Source organism: Peromyscus maniculatus, chromosome 8, assembly GCF_049852395.1.
Source record: "Peromyscus maniculatus bairdii isolate BWxNUB_F1_BW_parent chromosome 8, HU_Pman_BW_mat_3.1, whole genome shotgun sequence".
NCBI lineage: Eukaryota > Metazoa > Chordata > Mammalia > Rodentia > Cricetidae > Peromyscus > Peromyscus maniculatus.
Window position 1 is genome coordinate 52,226,306 of NC_134859.1, and position 21,498 is coordinate 52,247,803.

General features: G+C 51.1%; 1 protein-coding gene across 17 annotated transcripts in view; it reads left to right on the forward strand.

Annotated features, from left to right (window-relative positions):
- Positions 1 to 21,498, forward strand: part of Gas7 (growth arrest specific 7) — a 244,088-nt gene that overhangs the window by 188,248 nt on the left and 34,342 nt on the right. For 9 of the 17 annotated variants that reach the window (XM_015992369.3, XM_042282231.2, XM_076542634.1 and 6 more), the window contains exons 4-5: positions 7,548 to 7,633; positions 16,126 to 16,179. In XM_015992369.3, the coding sequence (XP_015847855.1) occupies positions 7,548 to 7,633; positions 16,126 to 16,179 (140 nt within the window). The remainder of the gene's footprint in view (positions 1 to 7,547; positions 7,634 to 16,125; positions 16,180 to 21,498) is intronic. The other 8 variants (XM_015992375.3, XM_042282230.2, XM_076542638.1 and 5 more) reach the window with 1 other exon arrangement.

The following is a 21,498-nucleotide window of genomic DNA, read 5'->3' on the forward strand; positions in this document are numbered from 1 at the left end:
GTGACAGGATGCAGCTCATAGAATGTGCCTGGTGATTTCTGGGAAGGGAGTGAGTGGGGGTCAGGACAGCCTCTGCCCTCAAAGAGCTGGGGAACAGCCTGGGCTAATAGGGACCCGATGATATCAAAGATAGTGGCATCACTACCTGCTCAGAGAAAACATGTTTTATTTTATTACCAGACTGAGCTGTGGTTTGTCTTTGGGGTATAAAGGGTCAGAGTGTCCAGGCTGAGAGACCTGCCATGTGTTTCTCAGTCTTGGAATAACTTGTGGCTGGCTGTTACCTTAGAGCTTTAACAAGGTTAGCTCATAAAACCATCTGGGCCTGGTGCCTTTTAGTGGATGTGCACTTTTCCAAAGGTCTCCTCCTCCTCCTCCTCCTCCCCCTCCCTTATGCCTATCTCTCCTCTTCCTCCCCAATATCTCCCCATTCTCTTCCTCTCCTTCCCCCTTCCTCTTCCCCTTCTTCGCCTCCTATTTCAAGTGTTCTTGAAGTCATTTTGATAATTTGAATCTTATGGAAGGTTTGGATTTTATTAGTCTACGATTAGAAATCATGTGCTCTTGCATTAAAATAATAATAAAAAACCCCTCTTGCCTTATTTGTTGTGCTTAAGTGTCCTAATTCTCAGCATTTGTGGTTAGCCTCAAATGAAGCTACTTCATCTCCTTTTCTTATTGTTATGATTCCTACCCCACCCTAAACACACATGTGCACATGCCTATACACACAATGACACACACATGGGAAGAGGGAGAAAGAGAGAGCCCCAGCTCAGGTTGTCAATGTCCTTCCCATCTCCTAACTTTAATTCCCTTCCCTGGGCCTGCCTCCTGTTTTCCTCGGTTTGTTTTGGAGGTCAATTTTTTCCCTCCCAGCTCTTTAGAGAGAATGTTTAGTCCACTTAATTTTGTTGCTTTGGGCTCAGTAATAGAATAATTAAGGCTATGAATTCTCCTGAAACTATAATGCAGGCTTTATCCATTCATTTTAACCTATTCTTCCTTACTCTTTTCTAAATAATGTGTAATTATGTTCTTAAGTTCTCCTTTAGCCTGACAGTCCTTAAGAGGGCATTTTCTTAAGTTTCCAGCTATTTGGAAGTTTGGTGGTTGGAAGCCCTGTGTGTTTATTTTTCATTATTAATATCTACTTTTATTGTGTCCTGGTCAAAGAATGTGTCCTGGATTATTTATACCAGCTGCTGTGCACCGCCAGTTTATTTGTGGCTTAAGCGCAGTTAACTTTTCAAATGTCCCACGGCTTCTTGGCAAATGCTATCCTCTTTGTTTATAGGGCAGGATGTTTTATACATGTCTCTCGCTCAGTCCTGTAAATTAAATTACTCAGATCTCATTTGTCCGTATGCCTATTAATCAGTCCCAGAACCCAAGCATGTGCCGGGGTTTCTACCTCCATCTTACACCTTCAGGCATTTCTTTTTGAGGCATGGTGTTCCCTGTGCAGATTGTTCACCTTGCAGTCCCCATTTTAAATCCCCCCCCCCCGACACACACACACACACACACACACACACACACACACACACACACACCTGCCCAGACTTCTTCAGGAGTCTAGAGCTGACCTTACAAATCGGGGAGAAACCCAACTTTCCAGGGGCTGTTGAGCATTGCCCTGCTTGCCAATGCCTCTGGATTGTTTGTGGCAAGCAATAGAAGATGGGTTACATCCCCCCAGCATGAAAAGGTTCTACCTAGAATTGTCTTTGCCAACTCACTGCCCATGGTGTGCTTCAGCCCTGACCACTCTCCATTCCGGATTTGGTGTCCCTCAGCTAAAATGCTTTGGGACCAGAAATGTTTCCTATTTGGAAATATCCACCAATACATAAGGAGACATTTTGGGGATGGGATCCAAGCATAAACAGAAAACCCATTGTTCGGAGCTGTGCCTCACTACATTTCTTGTCACTGAGGCAGAAGACCTAACAGAAACAATGTGGCTAGGAAGGGCTGACTTTGGCTCACCATCCCAGAGGGTGTGGTCTCTCGTGGCAGGTTAGCATGGTGGAGCTCATGGCTGAGAGAGCCAGCTGTTGGGATCCCTCACATCTGTAGCTGGAAGCAGAGGGAGTAAGCTAGAAATGCAGCTAGCTGGCAACCCTAAAGCTCTGTGTGTGTGTGTGTGTGTGCGTGTGTGTGCACGCACACACACACACACACACACGCACACACCAGGGAGTCTGTGTCTGCCAGCTAGGCCTCCTGTCCCAAAGGCTTCACGGCCTGCAGAGCAATGTTTCCAGCTAAGAACCAGGGTTCAAATGCATGAACCTGTGGGGGCAGTTTACATGCAAATGGGATGCCCTGCCTATTGTAAGCACCTGTGACTTTTGGATGTGTTCTCCTCTGCTTCCTGCTTGCAGAACTTCTGGAAGAATCGTGAGTTGGACATCAGTTCCTATGCCCACCTATGGTCCTCCGCTATTATTTCTATGTGTGTGTATCCATTGGCAGTCTCGCCCAGCCTGGAGCATAAGGACAGTTTAACTCTCCAGTTTCCAGAGATGGTGCAAGCTGGTGGTTCTCAGAGCTAAAACCCAACAAAAACAGCAACCTCCCCTCCCCTCCCCTCCCCTCCCCTCCCCTCCCCTCATCTCCTCCTCCTTTTAAAATTGTGTATTTTCCTTACATGCACATATGTGCATCACATGTGTGTGGTGCCCACAGAGGCCAGAAGAGGGTATCAGATCCTTGGAACTGGAAGTGAGCCTACATGTGGATGTCAGGAAATGAACCCAGGTCCTCTGCAAGAGCACCAAGTGCCTTAACCTCTGAGCCACCACTCCACTTTCCCCCCTTCCTTTTAAAGGAAGTCCTCTGTAGAAGAGGCAGGTCTCTTTCCTGCTCATCACCTCCTTGGGGGTACACTTACTAAGCAGATTTGGAGACTATTTGGAGTCACACCCATTTTCTTGGCATTGAAGAGAAATGGCTTCCTAAACTCAGGTAGTTGGGGGAGAGTGTGGGTCCCAGTGTGAACCCTTAAGGTCAGGAGTGGGAAGCAAGGCTGAGGCTTGAAGTGGCAGTGACAAGTATGTTTAGCCACAGCGATGAGAAGACATGACAGTCAGGGCTTCCCCTGCCCCATGAAAGGGGGCTCATCATTACGCAGTGGGGACATAAGTGGGTATTCCCCAAGAAGCACATTCTAGAGGGGTGGGACTTTAAAGCTGTGTGTGTGGCTGTGTGTGTGTGTGTGTGTGTGTGTGTGTGTGTGATGTATGTGTGTGTGGCTGTGTGTGTGTGTGTGTGGTGTGTGAGTGGTGTGTGTGTGGTATGTATGTATGTGTGTGGCTGTGTGTGTGAGTGGTGTGTGGTGTGTACGTATGTGTGCACACACGCAGGTGTTCTTCTAAGGATTAAACCCTGACCCTTGATTTTCTAGAGACATTCTACCACCAAGCCGCATCCCCAGTCCTTTTTATATTTTTATTTTTGCTTTTGTTTTGCTTTGTTGAGATAGGGTCTCACTATATAGCCCTGGCTGGCTTAGAATTCACTGTGTAGAGTAGGCTGGCCTTGAACTCACAGAGATCCACCTGCCTCTGTCTCCCAGGGTCTGGGATTAAAGGCCTGTGCTATCACCACACCTGGCCCTTTTTATTTTTTATCTTGAGACAGCATCTCACTGAGTTGCCCAGGATGGTCCAGAACTCACTTCTACCTTGATCTCCTGCACCCTGGAATGGCAGGTGTGAGCCACCAGGCCCTGTTGTTTTTGTTTTAGGAAAACTGGGGCTCAAGGATCCATGTGGTTGATCACCATTTATTAATTACAAGAGCCAAATCTCATGACAGCTAATCCATTCCATCCTCTTTCGATTACCCAGGTTGAACATCCCATTCCCCCAAATCCAAAATCTAATTTTAAAAAAATTTAACTCCTTTATTGACTCTTTGGGAGTTTCATACCATGCACTCCAATTCTGCTCACATCTCGGTCCCCCCATAACCTCCCCTCACCCCTGCCTCACCCCCCCCAAAAAAAGAAAACAAAACAAAGTAAGAAGCCAGCAAACAAAAGCAAAAACAAAAACCACCCCCCAAACCAAAAACAAACAAACAAACAAAAAACAACAACAACAAAAATCTCTTTGCTTCTCCTCTTTCCTGCCTCTCCCACACATCTTCATTGGTCCTGGTGGCACTGGAGGCTTCGGTGTGTCACACAGTACACTCCTTTGTCCCATCAGCCTCACTGGCAAACGTTCATTGCGATGAGTTACTGGTCTCTTTCAAGGCCTCTGGTTTCCTGGTACACCATCCTCATTGGATCCTCACCAGAATTCCTCTGGGATATCCTGTGGCTGCTATGACTCTTGGAGATCCTGTGTTTATCATTCTATAGGACCAGTCCTTTCATGAGCTCCAGCAGGTCCTAGACAGGGTGGATGCTAGGATGAGCAGGCCCAAAGCCTGGCTGTGGGCCTGGATGGTAATCAAGCTGTTTAGTCTGGGCCATTGGGGCCACCTGCCTTGGGCGAGGGGGTGGAGTCAGCTCCCCTACATGCATGCCCTCAGAGTTGGTTCAGCCTCGCCTCTGGTGAGGGGTGGGAGCCATCTCTCCCAAGTACAGGGGTCAGCTCTCTTGCCATAGTGTCCATCGAGAGGCAAGGCCAGCTTTCCCAGGGCCAGAGAAGGGCGGAGCCAGTTCAGCATGGCTGTCTGATTTGACACAGGCCACAGACATCAACACAGACCTCAGCTGAAGCTGGATCATGGACCCAGACATGGCCCTCAGCAGCAGCTTGGGCCTGGACGACATCCAGGCTTTGGGTAAAAAGAATGGCCACTCAGGTGGAAATGGTTCTAGCGTCCACATGGCCGCCGGACACCACCAAAGCCTCAGGTTGCTGCTGCAACCCTGGGTGGGTCTCTATGGGACCTTTGGTGGCAATGCAGGACCTGGACTTCAGCAAAGACCCCAACATGGTCCTTGGCAGCAGCTGGGTCTGAATGTCACCACTACCCCAGCGGCAGTGTGGCCCTGAGACACCAACAGGACCTCAATTTCAAGTGTCTACATAGCCTTCGATGGTAACAGGAGCACTGGACATCAGCACAGACCCTGGCTGCAGTAGGGTCACAGATGCTGACATGGCCCTCAGATGCAGCTCTGGCAGATATCACCATGACATTGAGTAGCAGCACAGCTCACTCAGTTCAGCATGCATCCTAACCCTTGGACACCGACCTGGACTCGGGTGGCTGATCTGACCCTAGGCATCCAAATGGCCCTCAGGGGCAACTGGAGCCACATACATCAATCTGGACCCTGGCCACTATAGGGCCACAGACACAGACACAGCCCTTGGCAGCAGCCTGGGCCCAGATGACACCATGGCCCCAGATGGCAGCACAGGCCACCCATGTCTGTATGGCCCCTGCTGTGGCCTGGCCCCCCAGACTCCAATCAAACTGCAGACTCTGGCCCAGATCCTGGGCCCCTGTGTGGGCCCCAGGGGCAACCTGGGCCACAGACTTCAACACAGACTCCAGCTGCAGCTGGACTACAGACCCAGACATGGGCTCAGGCAGCAACTTGGCCTGGTGGACATCCTAGCTCCCAGTGGTAGCCCAGCCACTCAGATCAAGATGGCTCTGGTAGCAGCATGGCCCCTGGACACCAACAAGGCCACAGGTTGCAGCCCAGACCCCAGGTTTCATGTGGCCTTTGGTGGGAACATGGGACATGGACATCCCCAGAGACTTTGGCTTCAGTAAGACCATCGACCCAGACATGGTCCTCGGCAGCAGCCTGATTGTGGTTGTCACCATGACCCCAGCTGTCGGTAAAGACCACCCAGATTGGCACTGCCCCAGCGACAGCATGGCCCTTGGACCCAAACATGGCCCCAGCTCACTGGAGTCAGCATGGCACTGGACAGCAACAGGAACCATGGACATCAACACGGACCCTGGCTTCTGGACGACCAGGGACCCAGACATGGCCCTTATCAGCAGCCCAGCCTGGACATCACCATGGCCCCAGCTGGCAAGCAGGCCTCCAACATCTGCCCACTCCTCGCCGTCTTCACGTCTTCCTTTCTGCGTCTTTCCGCGGCTCATGAACCATTCCACTTTTCTCTCTCTCTCTCTCTCTCCCACTTCTCCAACACTTATTTCCTTATCATAAGTCCCACATGCCAGGAGCCATAGGTGCCAGGAGGGCCTTGAGGACCCCGGCTGGCTAGTCCCCATCTGAGCGGAGCTGCTTCAGGATGGGTTGGCTGTATTCCCACCAGCCAGGGCCTTGAGGACCCCAGCTGGCTAAGTCCCCGTCTAAGCCCAAAATCTAAAATTTTTGAACACTGACGTACTTATGAGCACTGGATGTGAGAGCGTGTATTAGTTATTCTCTCACTGCTGTGACAAAACCCCATGCCAAAGCAACTGAAGGGGCTGGAGACAGCTTCCTGAGGAAGGTGCTTGCTGTACAAGCGTGAGAGACTTGAGTTTCATTCCCACATAAAAAAGCCGGATGTGGTCACGTGTGTCCGTAACCCCAGCACTGGGGAGGCAGAGTCAAGCAGATCTCCAGGACTTGATGGTCATCAGCCTAGCCCAAGGGATGAGCCCGAGGTCCTGATGAGAGAGACCCTGTCTCAAATAACAAGGCTTCTGAGAAGCAACATCAGAGGTTGACCTGGGAAACACAACACAACACACACACACACACACACACACACACACACACACACACACACACACACACACACAAAGAAAGGAAGAGTTTATTTTGGCTCATTATTTGGGAGGATGCAGTCCATCATGACTGGGAAGGCATGGTGAGGGCGTGTAGACAGCTGGTCCCATTGCATCTGTCATTAGAGAGAGAGAGATGAAAGCCAGTCTACTCACCAGGCTTTTCAGGACCCCCACCCTGTCTTTCAGTCCGTCTAAGCATGCTTAGACTTCACTTTCTTTAGTTAAACCTCCCTTACAATCATGCCCAAAGGTGTGTGTTCTCCAAATCCAGTCAAGTTGAAGGTGTTTCAGAGCTAGGATCTTTGGATGGGTGCTACATATACCTGGTGCAACATTTCCAGGTCCTAAAATGTCTAAAATCTGAAATACTTTTGATCCCACTTTTTTGAAAAATAATATTTCCCCTTACTTATGTGATAGCATCCAGAGACTGAGGGTGGAAAAGTCCCCAGAGAGAGGAAGAGGATTCGGGGCCATGATGGGGGAGCCACCTGACTCAGGAGAAAGAGACAGGACCCCTTGTCAGCACCTGTGGTGGCAGCTGGGCTCTGGTGACCTCGGCTTCTGCTGATCATGCTCCTGAGAAGAAAGCCGGTCCCCTGAGAGTTCAGGACACTGGCTGCCAGGAATCAGAGCTTCCCACTCTTTCCTAGCTCCTAGCTGCAGATCAGATTCCAGTAGCTAGGCCCTGCCCCATGAGACCCCCCTGCAACCCCGGGATGAGGTGGGAGAGAGAGGGCTGCTGTGGCCGGAAGTCGAGGGTGCCTGTCTGTGGCCCCGGCAGCTCCTGAGCTGTGTCTCTGTCCCCACAGTGAATGGATACCACGCATCAGGGACCCCGGCGCACCCTCCAGAGACTGCCCACATGAGTCTCCGAAAATCCACCGGTGATTCCCAGGTAAGGGGCTACCAAGGGAGGTAGGGGCAGCCGAGTGTCTAGCTTAGGAAGGATATAGTTGGGAGTCAGGGACTACGGCCCTTTTCTGCCATTAGTGGAAAGTATCCCTGGGTTGCCCTGACAGTTCTTGTTGAAGGATGGGTTGCAGAATTGCAGTTCGTTGGTTTTCTAGAAATCGAGGGAAATTTGGGACAGGAGGTAATGGATTATAATTGTCAGGGCAGAGAGATCCACTCTGTTTCCCACAAATCCAATCGAGTCCAGATTTCCTGTCAAGTTAGCTGTGTGAGCCAGCCAGGCCATTGTCCTTCCGTCCTCTGCTGTGCCCATCCTCAGTCACCCAGAATGGAATTTAGGAAAATGAGACCATCTCATTCACCAAGCCAGAATAAACACACCTGCAGGATGCAAAGAATTTGCATGTGTCTTTATTTTCGAGTCAGGGTCTTATGTAGCCGAGGTTGCCCCCTAGTTTTTGATCCTCCTGTCTCCAAGTCCCAGGTGCTGGGATCACAGGCATGCAGCGCCATACCCCCCTGGGAATGTTTTGAGATTCTCAAACTGCTCTCTCATTCGCCATCCAAACTGACACTCGTGACATCATGAGATGGGTGTCCACAGCATTCTTAGGAGCATGGGACCACAGGGGAACAAGCTCATGAGATTAAGGGTCATAGTGGACCCAATGAAATATCCTACGATTTCCTTATTTGTAAGAAGCTGCATCTAAGCGCACGCATGTGCGTGCGTGCGCACGGGAGGGGGGGGGAGGGTCTCCTCACAAATTAAGAGTTTTTTAAGGAAACTTCACAGCCTTGTCCTACTTTCTCAGGAATGGATGTGGCAGCCTACAGGGGGTGATGGTGATGATGGCTGATAGCCATGACGGTAATACTGCTGAGAATAATAGCTGTGTGTGCTGTGGCCTCTGTACGGTCACTGAAGGAAAGACCCTGTGCTCTGTGAGTGCCATCAGCTAAGGTGTGACGACAGCCAGCTTCCATGCAGCAAAGGGTTTGGAAGCTCTCAGGGGGCCGAGCATTGACTGAGCCCAGATTCAGAAAACAGTGGCAGAGAACGCTGTGAGGCTGGTCTTTCACGTCGCCTGCCTCTTGGACAGCATCTGATGTGAGCAGGGTGAGCATCCCCAGCCAGCCCCCAGATGCCAATAACGGTGCTGCTACTGGAGACCATGTCTGCCTAGTGGGGATTGAGGCTTCGTGAACAGTGCACAGGGCGGTGCCTGACGCCCTCAAATCCCTGCTCACGTCACTTGCCATCACTTATCATCAACCAAGCCTGACTTTGCGTGTCCTGTTGAGTCACCGACAGGCTTCTCCATGAGCCGACCAGTGTAGGGGAAGGGAAATGGCTTCTCATCTGGCTTGAGAGTGTTTCTGAAGACACGGGCCTGTCCTGCTGCCGTTGAACCACAACAAAACCATGCTGCCACCCCAGAATCTTGAGGAAGGACACTGGAGACAGCTCCCCATTCTCCCTTCCCCACGGAGATGCGACTCCCCTGGCCTCCAGAAGTACTGGGAAGCTCCCCTCAGCCATCTGAGATATGCGTGCATCTGGGGCTGCTTAGAATATGGAAGCTAATTTAACAGTGTGCTGTAGGCCTTGGACAGAGAATTCCTCCTCCTATATCTGTTCTTGGAATATACTCAGAGATTTATATGTATTCATGCAAGCATTATTTACACCCCTTCAACACTGGACCCAGTCGGACTGTCCAACAACAGGGCATGGTCAAAATGGCTTCTTGTGCTGGATATCCAGCCAGTTGGTGATATTACACAGCCCTTAAAGAATTTAACCGTAAGAAAATGTAATGACTCGGGAAATGCTTCTAACTTAAATCAAGTGGGAGGGCTGGAGAGATGGCCCTGTGACTAAGAGTGTACTGTTCTTCCAGAGGACCTGAGTTCAAGTCCAAGCACTCACAACAGGCAGCTCACCTCAGCCTGTAATTCTAACAGCTAGAGTTCCCAGAGTCTAGCTCCAAGGAATGGCACCCTCTTACCTCCACGAGAACCTGTACTCGTGTGCGCATGTGTGTGTGCATCTGTGTGTGCATGTGTGTGAATAAGGGGATACAGTTCTATTTAGTAGAAGGAAAACTGAGCTGAGAGGAAGGAAGTTAGATGGCCTAACCGCATCTCAGCCTCGGTTTCTCCACGGGAGACATTTGATGACATCTTTGATTTTGATGGTTACCACTGGAGATGGGGTGTTGATGCATCCAGTGAGTAGATGCAAGGGATGCGGCTCGCTGTTGGACAGCGGGCAGGACAGCTCCTCAGCAAGACATTGCTAGTTTGAAAATACGAATCGCATGGAGGTTGCAAAAGCTTGGTCAGAGAACATGAATCGTTTTTGTTTTGTTTCTACTTTCTTCAAGTTTCCTAAGATCCACACATTTTTGCTTCTATAAAATGCAGACATACTTTTTTATTTATTTAAGAGAATGAAATTTGGCTGCTGGAGGGATAGGCCAGATGGCGGTGTGCTTATTGCGCAAGTCAGAAGACCTGAGTCCAATCCCCAGCACCCATAGAAAAGGCAGGCCATGGTGGTGATCTTGTAGTGCTAGGGAAGACAGGATGATCAGTGGGGTTCACTGGCCAGCCTGCCTGGCACAGCCGGTGAGCTCTAATGACAGGCCCTGTCCCAGAGAACAAAGCAGAGAATAATTGGGATTGACCCCTGCCACACCCCATGTATGCTCGTGTGTGTGTGTGTGTGTGTGTGTGTGTGTGTGTGTGTGTGTGTGTGTGTGTGTGTTAGTAAGGGCGTGTGGTGCTGCTGGGTTTCCAGGGAAGGCCAGCTGCAAGGCCCAGCCCTGTAGACGGTGACTGCTACACACAGGCAGGTTAGCAGAATATTCTTTTTGGATGATATCCCTGAAGTTAAGGCCTCATCAAAGAAACAAAAATGAACAGTGTAGTATACATAGAAAGGGTAAATGTGCGCCTACTCCCTGCCCCCCAGAACTGTAAAGTAGATCCTTTAGGATTCTTTTAGGCTATGAAAAGACACCATGTGAATAGGGAAGCGGCTACTTTTTAATCTGTGTGTGAACCTCTGAAGCTAAGTATCAAAAGAGCTCTAGAGGCTAACTGTAATTAGGTTGAGAGAGTCTCCCTTTAAAGACAATAGGACCTAGAAGACATTTCCGCATATGCAGCCTTCTTCAATATATAGGGGGTTTGCTCTCCATCCCAGGCTGTCAATCATAACTCACAACTGCTCTTGATAATAACTGAGGACTGGGGACATGGCTCAGTGGCAGAGTACCTACCTACTGTATCCAAGACCTAGGGTTCAGTCTCTAGCATGGGCATGCATGTGGACAATATTTGAGGTCTGAGTGAATGAAGGGCCACTTGACCATTTCAGAGGCAGAATTTGGGGTCATAATGACCAAGCCCAGATTTGCAAAGTACCTGCTGGCTTTGTTCTCAGGTGAATGGACAAGAATGGTAGCAGAGAGGGGCAGGCACATCTAATGTCCCTACCATTCTGAGTCATAAATAGGACCCATGGCAGGGTGCTCCTGCTTTCTCCATTGCCTAGTCTTGTGAGACCTGGGTGGATAGGCACAGGTGGTGGTGGTCTGGTGCCGCCCAGTGGACAGCTTCAGTACTGCAGTCATCAAGAGTGCTACCTCCTGAGTCCTGGGTAAATAGGCACCTTCCTGGTTGGGAGAGAGCCCAGATGTCAAAGGCTAATTAATAGCTTTACCAACCTCGGCGATGGAAAGCAAATCCTAGTTTATGCATTCTTTTCCTGCACACCTTTACCTGGGCTTTCTTGTTATCCATCTTTCCACTCTTCTGGCTTCATGACTACCCCAAAAGACACAGAGGAAAAGAGGAGGGACTCAGGACTGAGGGCATGGGCACCTAACAGGGTATGTTGAGGAATGCAGTTTAACTGGAGAAAGAGCTGAGCTCCTGCATCTCTGCAGTCCTTCCCCAGGCCTTTGCTTCAGTAATGCATGCCCCATTGTGCGTGTAGGTCCTTTGCTACGCTCCAAGATAGAGAAAGGCTCAGCCCTAGCTGCGGGAGGACAATGGGTCAACAGATGTATGATTTCATCAGGGGTGAGGCAGGAAGAAGTGTGCACAGGGAGAAGCCAGACTTCGAGGTGCTGACGGCATCAGTAATGGGCTTCTTAAGAAAAGATGCTGGGCTAGAGTGGAAGCTGGCACAAAGGGATGCTTGACAAAAAGATGGGGGGAGGGGATGGTGTTCCAGACAGAGGGGACAGCGCGTAGATGCCCAGAGGCAGGAAGGAGGGTGAAGCTTTCAAAGAACCCATAGAAGCCAAGTATGGGTCACGTGACTTACTAAATCAGCGGGTGTAGGGGGGCAGAAGATGGGGCTGGAGGGGTCTGCATGGACCGTCACAAGGAGCCCAGGTTTATGGCAACAGTATTGGGAACTGAAGAGGCTTTTCCTATAGGAAACCCCCTGCCAAAGGCACAGGATCCAGTGTGCTAAAAAGACACTTGGAAGAGGGGCTGTTGGCCTGCTCATGAAGCCACTCACAGCTTAGCAAGTAGTGTGTGTTCTTGGTGACGACAGAGTTAGTTGTTCAGATACAGTCAGGACACCGGGATGTGGAAGTAGCTGTTCAACCAAAATGGTGGAGAATCAGGCAAGCAATGCACAAATCAGTAGAATCACCCAGTCTCTAGTTCAAGGCTAGCCTAGGCTACAGAGTGAGCTCTGGATCCAGAAAAAAAAAATTTACAAAAAGGAGAATTCTTTGGAATCATGGGCAAAGGACAAAATGTGAAAGTATCTACTATAGGGTTTTGTAAATTTATGAAAGTTGAGGGCCTTCTGTGACAAAGTCCAATGGACCTATCACATCATCGGCATTAGGCCAGTGTTGGTTCATGAATGGTCTCATCCTGCCTCAACACCTCCACCCTTTACTGGTGGAAAAAGTAAAACTCCTGATTTAGTGCTCTAATCAATGGGTCACAACCATCCGAAAACACTTATTTCCCATGGTCTTAAGAACCCCCAACCCTGCGTTTATTTTTGTTGCTACTTTGTAACGGTAACTTTGCTACTGAGCAGGGTCTCCGTTCCTAGGACCTATGTCCTAAGAAATGGGTGTTTTCTGGTGGTCATGACCCACACACAGGTTGAGAACCGCTGTCTCTAATTGTAAATCAAATGGGAAGGATATCAAAGCACCGTTACCACAGCCAAGAAAACACCAGTCGGATAACATCACCATATACATCCCACAGTCCAATTCTCTAGTGATCCCTAAAATGCTGTTTACACCTGCTTTTCTTCCTGGTCCAGGATCCATTTCATGAAAATGTTGGTTACTTTGTCTCTTTAGCCTCTGTCTCTATCTTTGTCTGTCTGTCCATCTACCTCTCTCTCAAACACAGCTTTGTTGGGATGCAACTAATTATTATGTAGTTCCATCATTTAAGACGCAGTCTGGGGCTACAGGTCAGTACGTTACAAGGGAGAGATCAATTTCCAGTCTGGTGAGAGAAAGAGGGGGAGAAGGGAGGGCGGGGCCGGGGAGGGGGTGGGGCCAGCAGGCAATTCACCGATTGTTTTTAGTGCGCTCCAAGTTGTACATCCTTCATCACAATGAATTTTAGAGAATGTGCATCCCTCCTAAGCCTCCCCCGAGCCTTGGGCTGTCACTAGCCTACTTTCTGACTCCAGACTGTCTTTTTATGGTGTTTTATCTGCGGGAAGGTCAGCTGTAGGTGGTCCTCAGTGGCTGATGGCTTTCACTCAGGATGTTTTTGATGTCTGTGTTCAGTGTGCTCGACTTTCTTTCCTACGGGTGAATGGTATGCCGTGACACGGCCGGGTTCGTCATCTCGCTTGCTTCAACTTCTTTGTCTAGGCCGATGTCCCAGGGTTTTTCTTTCGCCTGCCCTCACACTGACTTCTAGATTATGTTTTGGAAACTCCGGGTCATTGTCTTGTAGGCTGACCTACATTCTTAATCTGTTCGCTTTCTTGTGCTTTAGACCCAAGCTTGGGGTTTGACAGGAGCCTGGCAGGGGGTGAGCTGCCTGCTGCCTGGGGCATCGCTGGGGAGACACGCTTGAAGGTCTGTGCCCTGCCGGGGAGCCTCTGAGTCACTGTAATAACTACTAGATTTATTTCATTCATTTCCCTTTCTGACTGGCCGGTAACCTGCAGGGCAATAGTGTGACACTGTGTGACTGTCCAGCCTCCTGACAGTCTTCTTTGTTTTTAGTATCTGTGACAATCACAGTCTAAACCCCTTTGACACTGGGATTTCCAAGCAGTGAACTCTACGTACATTTTCATGGGTGTTCTTCTGGAATGGCATGTTCCTTCTGCGCATTGTGGAGTGAGTCCATTGTGGTCATCATTCCTACTGAGCTCAGGTGGTCCCCCCACTGTGACCTATGGGGGGGTCCTCTTTAGACCAGCTCCTTTGCCCTTTTGTTATATCTCCATCATTATTCCAATTCTTCTGTGTTTGTTGGCACAGTAAGATGCTGTGTTTCTAGGAACCTTCATTCCTCTCCGTGGGGAATTACAAAAGCCACCACTAGAGGGCGACTCTTGTAGGGTTTTTTTGCCTCCTAGTCTCTCACACCTCCAGTAACAGCAGCCATACACAGACTGTGTCCAAGGCCCCTTGCCCTCCGGCTGCCCACGACCAATCCTGGACCGCAGTAGGCACACAAGGATGGTGGCAGCATAATGTTGGTCCCTGACAGGGAGACTTGCAAAGAAGAGAATCTAGCCCTGGGGTGGGACTGCTCCTTTCTTGGCAGGCATAGGCTTGGTCAGTGCCTCTGTAGGGAAGAGCCATGGAGGGACCTTGTCCCGCCTTTTCCTGATGACTGGCACCCAGGGCTCTTGTTGTGCATCCTCTGCTTGTCTTCTGCCATGGGCACTTTTAGTGAATGTCCCAGAAGGGAAGTGGTAGCTTGGAAGGGTACAGGCCAGACCAGGTGGATACAAATGGAAGCTATAGTTGGTCACAAGCTTGACATCATCCGCGGCCTGTCAGGGTGGCCGAGGAGCTGCTGTAAGCAGAGGTGCCTGGTTAAAATGACTGAAGTGGTCAGATCAGTGTGCCTCCAGTGAAGTGTCCAGCTGCTCAGGGTGGGCTGCCTAGAGCTGTGTGAGAACCAGTGATGGTGGTCCATTTTACAGATGGGAACCCCGAGGTTCCCAGAAGTCAGTTCCATGACCTTCATCTCAAAGCTAGTCATCCATGAAATGGATGCTCCTTAAAATTGCTTTTCACCAAGACCTCCAAGGATGTGAGTTTTCTCTGAACAGGCTCTTTACCAGCCAGAGCAAGGCAGTAAGGCTGTATACATCAAAAGGGTCTGTGATGAACTCCATTCAGCCTGGCTTGCTGATGGCTTCCTGAGGCAGGAGCAACCCACCCACAGATTCTCACCTTGCCAGGGTCCGGGGTTCTATGTCTTGAAGATGGGTGAAATCATCCGGCTTTCCCTGCGGCTCACTGGTAAAGCCCTTCATACTTTTGGACCCATGCCAGCCCCAGAACACATACAAAGTGGTCACCCACGGTGTCTCAGGGGAGCTGTTTTTAAGGGCATCGTGGGACTCAAGACAAGTGACATCTCAGAATTCTGTCTAGGGAGCCATGGAGTTGAATCCTGAGCATAACTGCTAAAGTCTCAGGGCTGAACATTGTCTCACGTTAAATGTGACTTTTTTTTTTAAGCTGGCTATTCTTGGCCATATCAACCAACACAGTCACGGAACTCTAGCCATCACCTGTGGGTACAGAGGTAATCAGGACTCCAGTTTTATTTTGTTTTTGTTTTTGTTTTTGTTTTTGTTTTTGCTGACAATGGGGACAATATAAAAAGTCACTCCAGAAGGATTCTCTGCTTGTGAGAAATCACCGTGACTCCCGGGTGCCAGCACAGTGGCACATTGCCAAGTGGCTGAGCAGTGCCCCATGCTCATTCCACGCGCATTCACCATTTGATGTTCCGGACTCAGGGGGTTCAGAATGAGATGTCATGTGCTGAGTCTTCTGTGCCGGGGTTGGGGGGGGGGTGGCCTACAATCTGCCTTAACTCTCTGTTCCCCTGCCATTCCACTCCTCTGCTTTGGCAATGTGGTCTGGTTACCAGCAGAGGGCAGCGGAGGGGTTAACTCCCCCAAATCCCAGTTGGAAAGGAGAGGAGGGGAGACCTGGTTTGCTTTGGTTCCCCGGAGCCTGAACTCAGCCTTTCTCCACTTTGCCTGGAGCCTGAGCATTCTGAAGCAGCTCGGGCTCTAAGATGCACTTGCCTGCCCTGGCCCAGAACATGGTGACTCAGGAGTTAACAGCAGGCTGACACCCCTGAACTTCCCCAGCTCAGGGTTCTTAACCAATCCCTCCACCCACCTGGGGAACGGGAATGGGGAAAAAGATGTCCAACATGGAGAACAGCTTTGATGATGTGTCTCACCTCTCTCCCCAGAACCTGGGATCCTCGTCGCCAGGCAAAAAGCAGAGCAAGGAAAACACCATCACCGTAAGTGGCTCACTGTTGGTGGGGAGGGCTCCAGGGCTGGGGCTTTGGGCCACAACTGGGCTGTTGCCGTGGCAACGTGGAACGACAACCAGAATCAATGCTCACTAGGAAACAGAGAAGTTCCAGCCAGAGCTTGGGTTTAGCTGAAGTTGCCCCTGTCCCCTCCCTGTTAATTTCCCATTTCGCTTGCCCTCCCCTGATGAAGGGGTGGAGGGCAGGAGGCTGTGAGGGCACGAACGAACGTGCCTTCTGTGTGGTGGGCAGGAGAAGGTGCCTGTGGGGGAGCAAGTTGAAGGGGGTGGAGTGTGCTGTGTGCAGAGATGTGACATGGAAATTACAGCCACCGCGGGGCTCCTTTTGTGCAGGGAAACTTGTGGAAGACGTCAAAGTTAAAAGCAAGAAATAACTCCCTACAAATAGCATTTCTGGGAGTCCCTGGCGAGAAGTTCCTGTCCAGATTCTCAGGGATCCCCCCAGTGTCTCTGTGGGGATGGAGTATGGACACCAACTCCTTCTCCTTCCCACCCTGTGATGCCCTGGGGCCAGGACATCTCTGCCCTCAATTCTAAGGAAGGAGCTGCCTAGATTCTTAGCTAACAACCCTGAGAGTTGAGAAGTGAGCTCCATGGAAATTTGCTGTCCTAGCTCCAGTATGGAGGAGACACAGACAGGAACTGGCTGACCTTTGCTCCCCGTCACCCTGTTCTGAGTTGTTCTGACCACCTCTCCAAAGATAAAACCCAAGTGGGTGTATTGCTGGGGTTATCCGGTGACCCATCCTACCTTGTAGGGAAGAGAGAGCCAAACAGACAGTAATAGCAACCAGAATACCTGATGCCACCTTGGTGCCCACGTGGCACACACCAGGGCGGCTCCATTTGCTTCCTGCTAGGTGAGCTTTGGGTCACAGACTCAACCCTCCAGGGTGATTTTGCACCTGGACTCTGAGGCCAGGGTCTCACTTATGTCACTCATAAAGCTGTGCCAAAGTTCGAGCAAGCTTCCCAGCCTCGAACGGTGCCTGTTTGTACAAAGCAGGGAAGCGAGGACTTCAGCGATGGGGGAGTGGGATCTGGAATGAACTGGTCCATAACTGTAAAGCACCTAGAACAGAGCCCAGCACACACTTGGTGCTCGATATGCATTAGTGTGATCATCGCAGTGTACGTAAACAGACGAGGAAACCGGAGCACACAGTGGCGCCAGGCCCAAGCTCACCCTCGCTAGGAAGCTTCAAGATTCAAACACTCAGCTCTTACCCACTGGCAATGCCCATCCTGAGCTGGCTTAGGTCCCTCAGGCCATCACCCTGCCTTGACCCTCCTTGGGTCTCCTGGAAACTGGGCAGGGCAGCTCAGCCTGCTGCAAGCCTGCAGCAGCCACAACTTCTCTTTCTAGAGAGTCTAGAGGAACCTGGCGTGGCATAGGCTGACCTAGGTTCAGGCTTCAGAGGGCACGATCCCTATCTTCACATTGCTACTAAATGCTGCAGAATGTGGAAGCAAGATGAGAGCTCCTCAGAACCACTAGAAATGAGGAGAAAGGAAGGAAAGAAAATAAGAGGGAGACACATTTTTCACATCCTGGAAGCAACATCGGAAGTGGAGAGTGGCGGGCAGTGTTGTGCTGGCCAGTTGTCGTAAAAGCACGCAGTGATGGAGCCCAGCCACAGAGTCGGGCCACTGCTGGGTCCTTGCAGTCAGAGCTTCAGAGTATGGCCCCGAGCTTCCCACCGGATGGCACACCTTGTCATCCTGCCTGGTCCTTCCCTCTGGCCTACATCAACCCATCTCACGAGATGGTCTGTAGCATGCAGCTGGTAGTCAAGGCTCCTGAGAGACTGTTTAGGGTGCGGGTTCCTGAAAATCACCTGGAGTTTGTCTCTCTGGGGGCAAGGACAGAAAACCACATTTCTGTCCACACTCCGGGAGGTTTGATGTGGATGCTCAGACCTTGGAGAACTGTTGCTGGGGAAACTGAGTGAAGGGGGGAGTGGCTACGGGTCACACAGCGAGTGAGAAGGAAAACCAAAGGCTCGGATCCAGGACTCCCTACTGCCAACCTGGGTGCTTGCCCATGCACCCCTTGGATGCTCTAAGCCGTCATCACTTCAGGCTGAAGACCTGAACCATTCTTTGTTCACACGGTGTCCTGTCTCCATACCCTAGCTCCAAGTTCAAAACCTATAGAGCTCAGCACTTCTTCAGGGGTTGGGATGGCCCTGTTCCTAGAAGGCTGAGACACCCCCTTCCTGATCTCAGGGGATACGGAATGTGGTGAACAGTTTCCACGCTGTCTGATCTGGGCGGCAGCCGTGGCCAGGCCTTGCCAGTGCAGGGTGCACATCCTCGGTCAAGGAGCGAGGACAGAGCTGCATCTGACGCTCAGTGGCCCAGAGCTAGTTTAGAAGAGCAGGCACATGGGCCCTCTGGCAGCCATGCCTGGGTCACGTTCCGGCTCTCAGCAGTGCTGGGCTGGCAGGTGGGGGCGGGGCGCTGTTTGATTGGGAGTGACAGGCATTAATGGCCGCTCACTGCCCTCAGCACACACTTGACACATCAAGACACAGAGGATGCGAGCGATGAGGACAGGGAAGGCACCAGGCACAGTCTCCTGGAAGAAGGAATTAGAGGACCTTGTGGTCCTCAGCTTGGGTGCCCAGCAGAACCTGTCCGGAGGCATGGCATCCCGAGAGGGAACTAGTGGCTGGAGGAGGGCCCATGGGGTCCTTTCCTGTCCTCCCACTTTCCTGGATCAGGGTCATACAGAGTCCTCAGCTGCAGCCTGGGTTACCAAACTATGTAACCTTAGCCCTAAGGCTGGAATGAGATTATCATCCTGCCCCCCACCCCACCCCCTGAACATAGACTAGGCTGCCCTACAATGAGCAGGTGCCCCAGCCTCCCACATCAGCCCCTCAGGTGGGTCACACATGTGTCCTTCATCCCTGGTGGCCAAGCTAGATGCTTTACCATCTGCTGCTGCCTCCTTTGTGCCTTCAGTGAGTATCTGGGAACAATCCTCATGATCCTGCAGAGCGCCTTAGTCAAGCCGCCACCGAATATGAAGCTTCCTGTCCATTAGGGTGGGACAGGGGTGTTTCTCCATGTGACTGTTCCTGAGACTGGGGATCCGAGGAGGAGACAGCAGGAGTGGCCGTAACACACCACACACACACACACACACACACACACACACACACACACACACACACCGACAGGCACACCCCTCTTCTGCTTCCTGCTCAACAACTGCCTTTGGCATGAGCAGGACACAGTTACCTCACTCCAGAGTGTTAGATCAGTCATGTATTGACAGGGCTTAGGATCCTAGTCTGGACCCAGAGTCCTAGTCTGGAGTCAGGCCATGGCTCTACTACTACATAGGAGCTCTGTGATCTGGGTTAAGTTACTTAACTTCTCTGTGCTTCAGTCCCTTGCATGGCTGTGGTGAGGACGGCATGAGTCCACACGTGGCAAGTCTCGGGACATGATTAGAGCTTGCTGAGCATAACGTAGATCCCCGGGCTGTCTACTGTGCAGCATCAGGAGGGACTGGGGCTCTCACTGTTCCCAGCAGGCTTTTGGAGGAGACACACCTTTCCTCAAGGGTGCTGCCGCCATACATTCCTAGCAACTGCCTGGAAATAAGTCACCAGGAGGGAAAGGGAGGAATCTGCCCATGGAGGTATCCATGGAGAAAGACACACCCCACTTTCTCTTCCTTCTTGGAGTACCGTGGCCCTGCTAACGGGGCTTTGTGGTTCAGGGACACAAGCACCTGGCTTCGAGGCCTGAAGGTCACAGAGGGGTAGGGTCAGCCTGAGAATGATGGACCAGTACTTGGGATACCAGCTCTGGACCCTCTCAGGCCACTCTAGCTGCCTGGCAGTGGCCCGTCAGCCTCTGTGCCTCAGTTTCCTCCCCTGTGTGTATTTGCACCACTGTGGCAGATGGACATTTTTGCTCTGATTGCTTACTGGGCATGATTTCACGACACTGCGCTCACGACACCCTCTGCTGCTGAAGCTTCCCGCTCTCTGGAATCCATTGTCTCCCTCCTTATAATCTGGGGTGCAGGGACACACTTGCACTCAGGCCAGGCTCCTCACATTCTTTCTTTGGCACTGTTGGCGTTTGGGGTCAAGGGCAGTCCTGAGCCTTTCCCTCCTGGGGCCACAGTCATCTTTTTTTCAGCTCTCCAAACCGTGCAGCCTCCACCATGTGGGGCTGAGAACCCAGAGAGCCCCGTCCCGTCCATGTCACACTAGAACCAGACAGACACTTGGTGGCTAACTGCCTTCAGCACAGACATCTGGGCACATCTGCAAGAGCCCCTCTTGCTTCTGAGCTAAACTCAACATGCATTGTGTGAACTCACACACACACACACACACACACACACACACACACACACACACACACATTTATAATTGCACATGGAGGCACACACACAGGCCCCTGAAATACCCTTTCCTCTCCCAGCCTGTTTGCTTAGATCTTGCTCAAGTGCCACTCCATCTAAGAGTCATCCCAGCACCCCCACCCAGCCCTTCCTGTGGCTTCAGCATCCTGAGCCTCCCCTAATGAGAGGTTTATCCCAAGGACCATCATCCCTTCATTATCAAGCTCTTGAGAACAGATGCTGTACCTCAGACCTAGTTCCCTGTCGTTGCAATAATGATGCTTTGTTGGATACCCACGGTTTGCCTGATGTGCCAGGAGCTAGGAAAACCCTAGGATAGGATGGTCTCCATCCTGCCACCTGCCCTCACGGGCAAGCTGTGAGCAAGGAAGGGAAGGTTAAAAAAAAAAAGAAAGAAAGAAAGCATCAGAATTACAACACAGATGTATGTTGCAGGATGATGGGAGACTCAGTGTAGCAGGAAAACCCCACATGGCACATGCCATGGAGGAGCTATCTGGTAAACCTGCGGCTCTGCCGCAGCCTGACCTGGATTTGAACACTTCTGTGATCTGATTTCCTCAGTGTCGTGCACTTCTCGACATGACCACCAGGGGGAGAAGGACTCTGAGGATTCCAGGAAGTCCCAGTGGGCTAACCCAAATCAGAAGTGACAGAGGCAGTCAGTGAGTGACAGGCACCCCGGGGCTCCTGACCCGGGCATCTGAGAACTAATATCCTCAGAGTGGCAGGAACATCAAGAGTCCACAGCTCCCCCCCACCTCCCACCTTCACTCCTCCCAGCCCCCATCCTTCCATGGCTGTTCCAGGGCCATTTGAGGGGCTCTCGCCCACTAGACCCCAAACCTTCTAGTCCCTGCTGTAGGTATCACTCTGGAAGGCTCTATGAGGTGT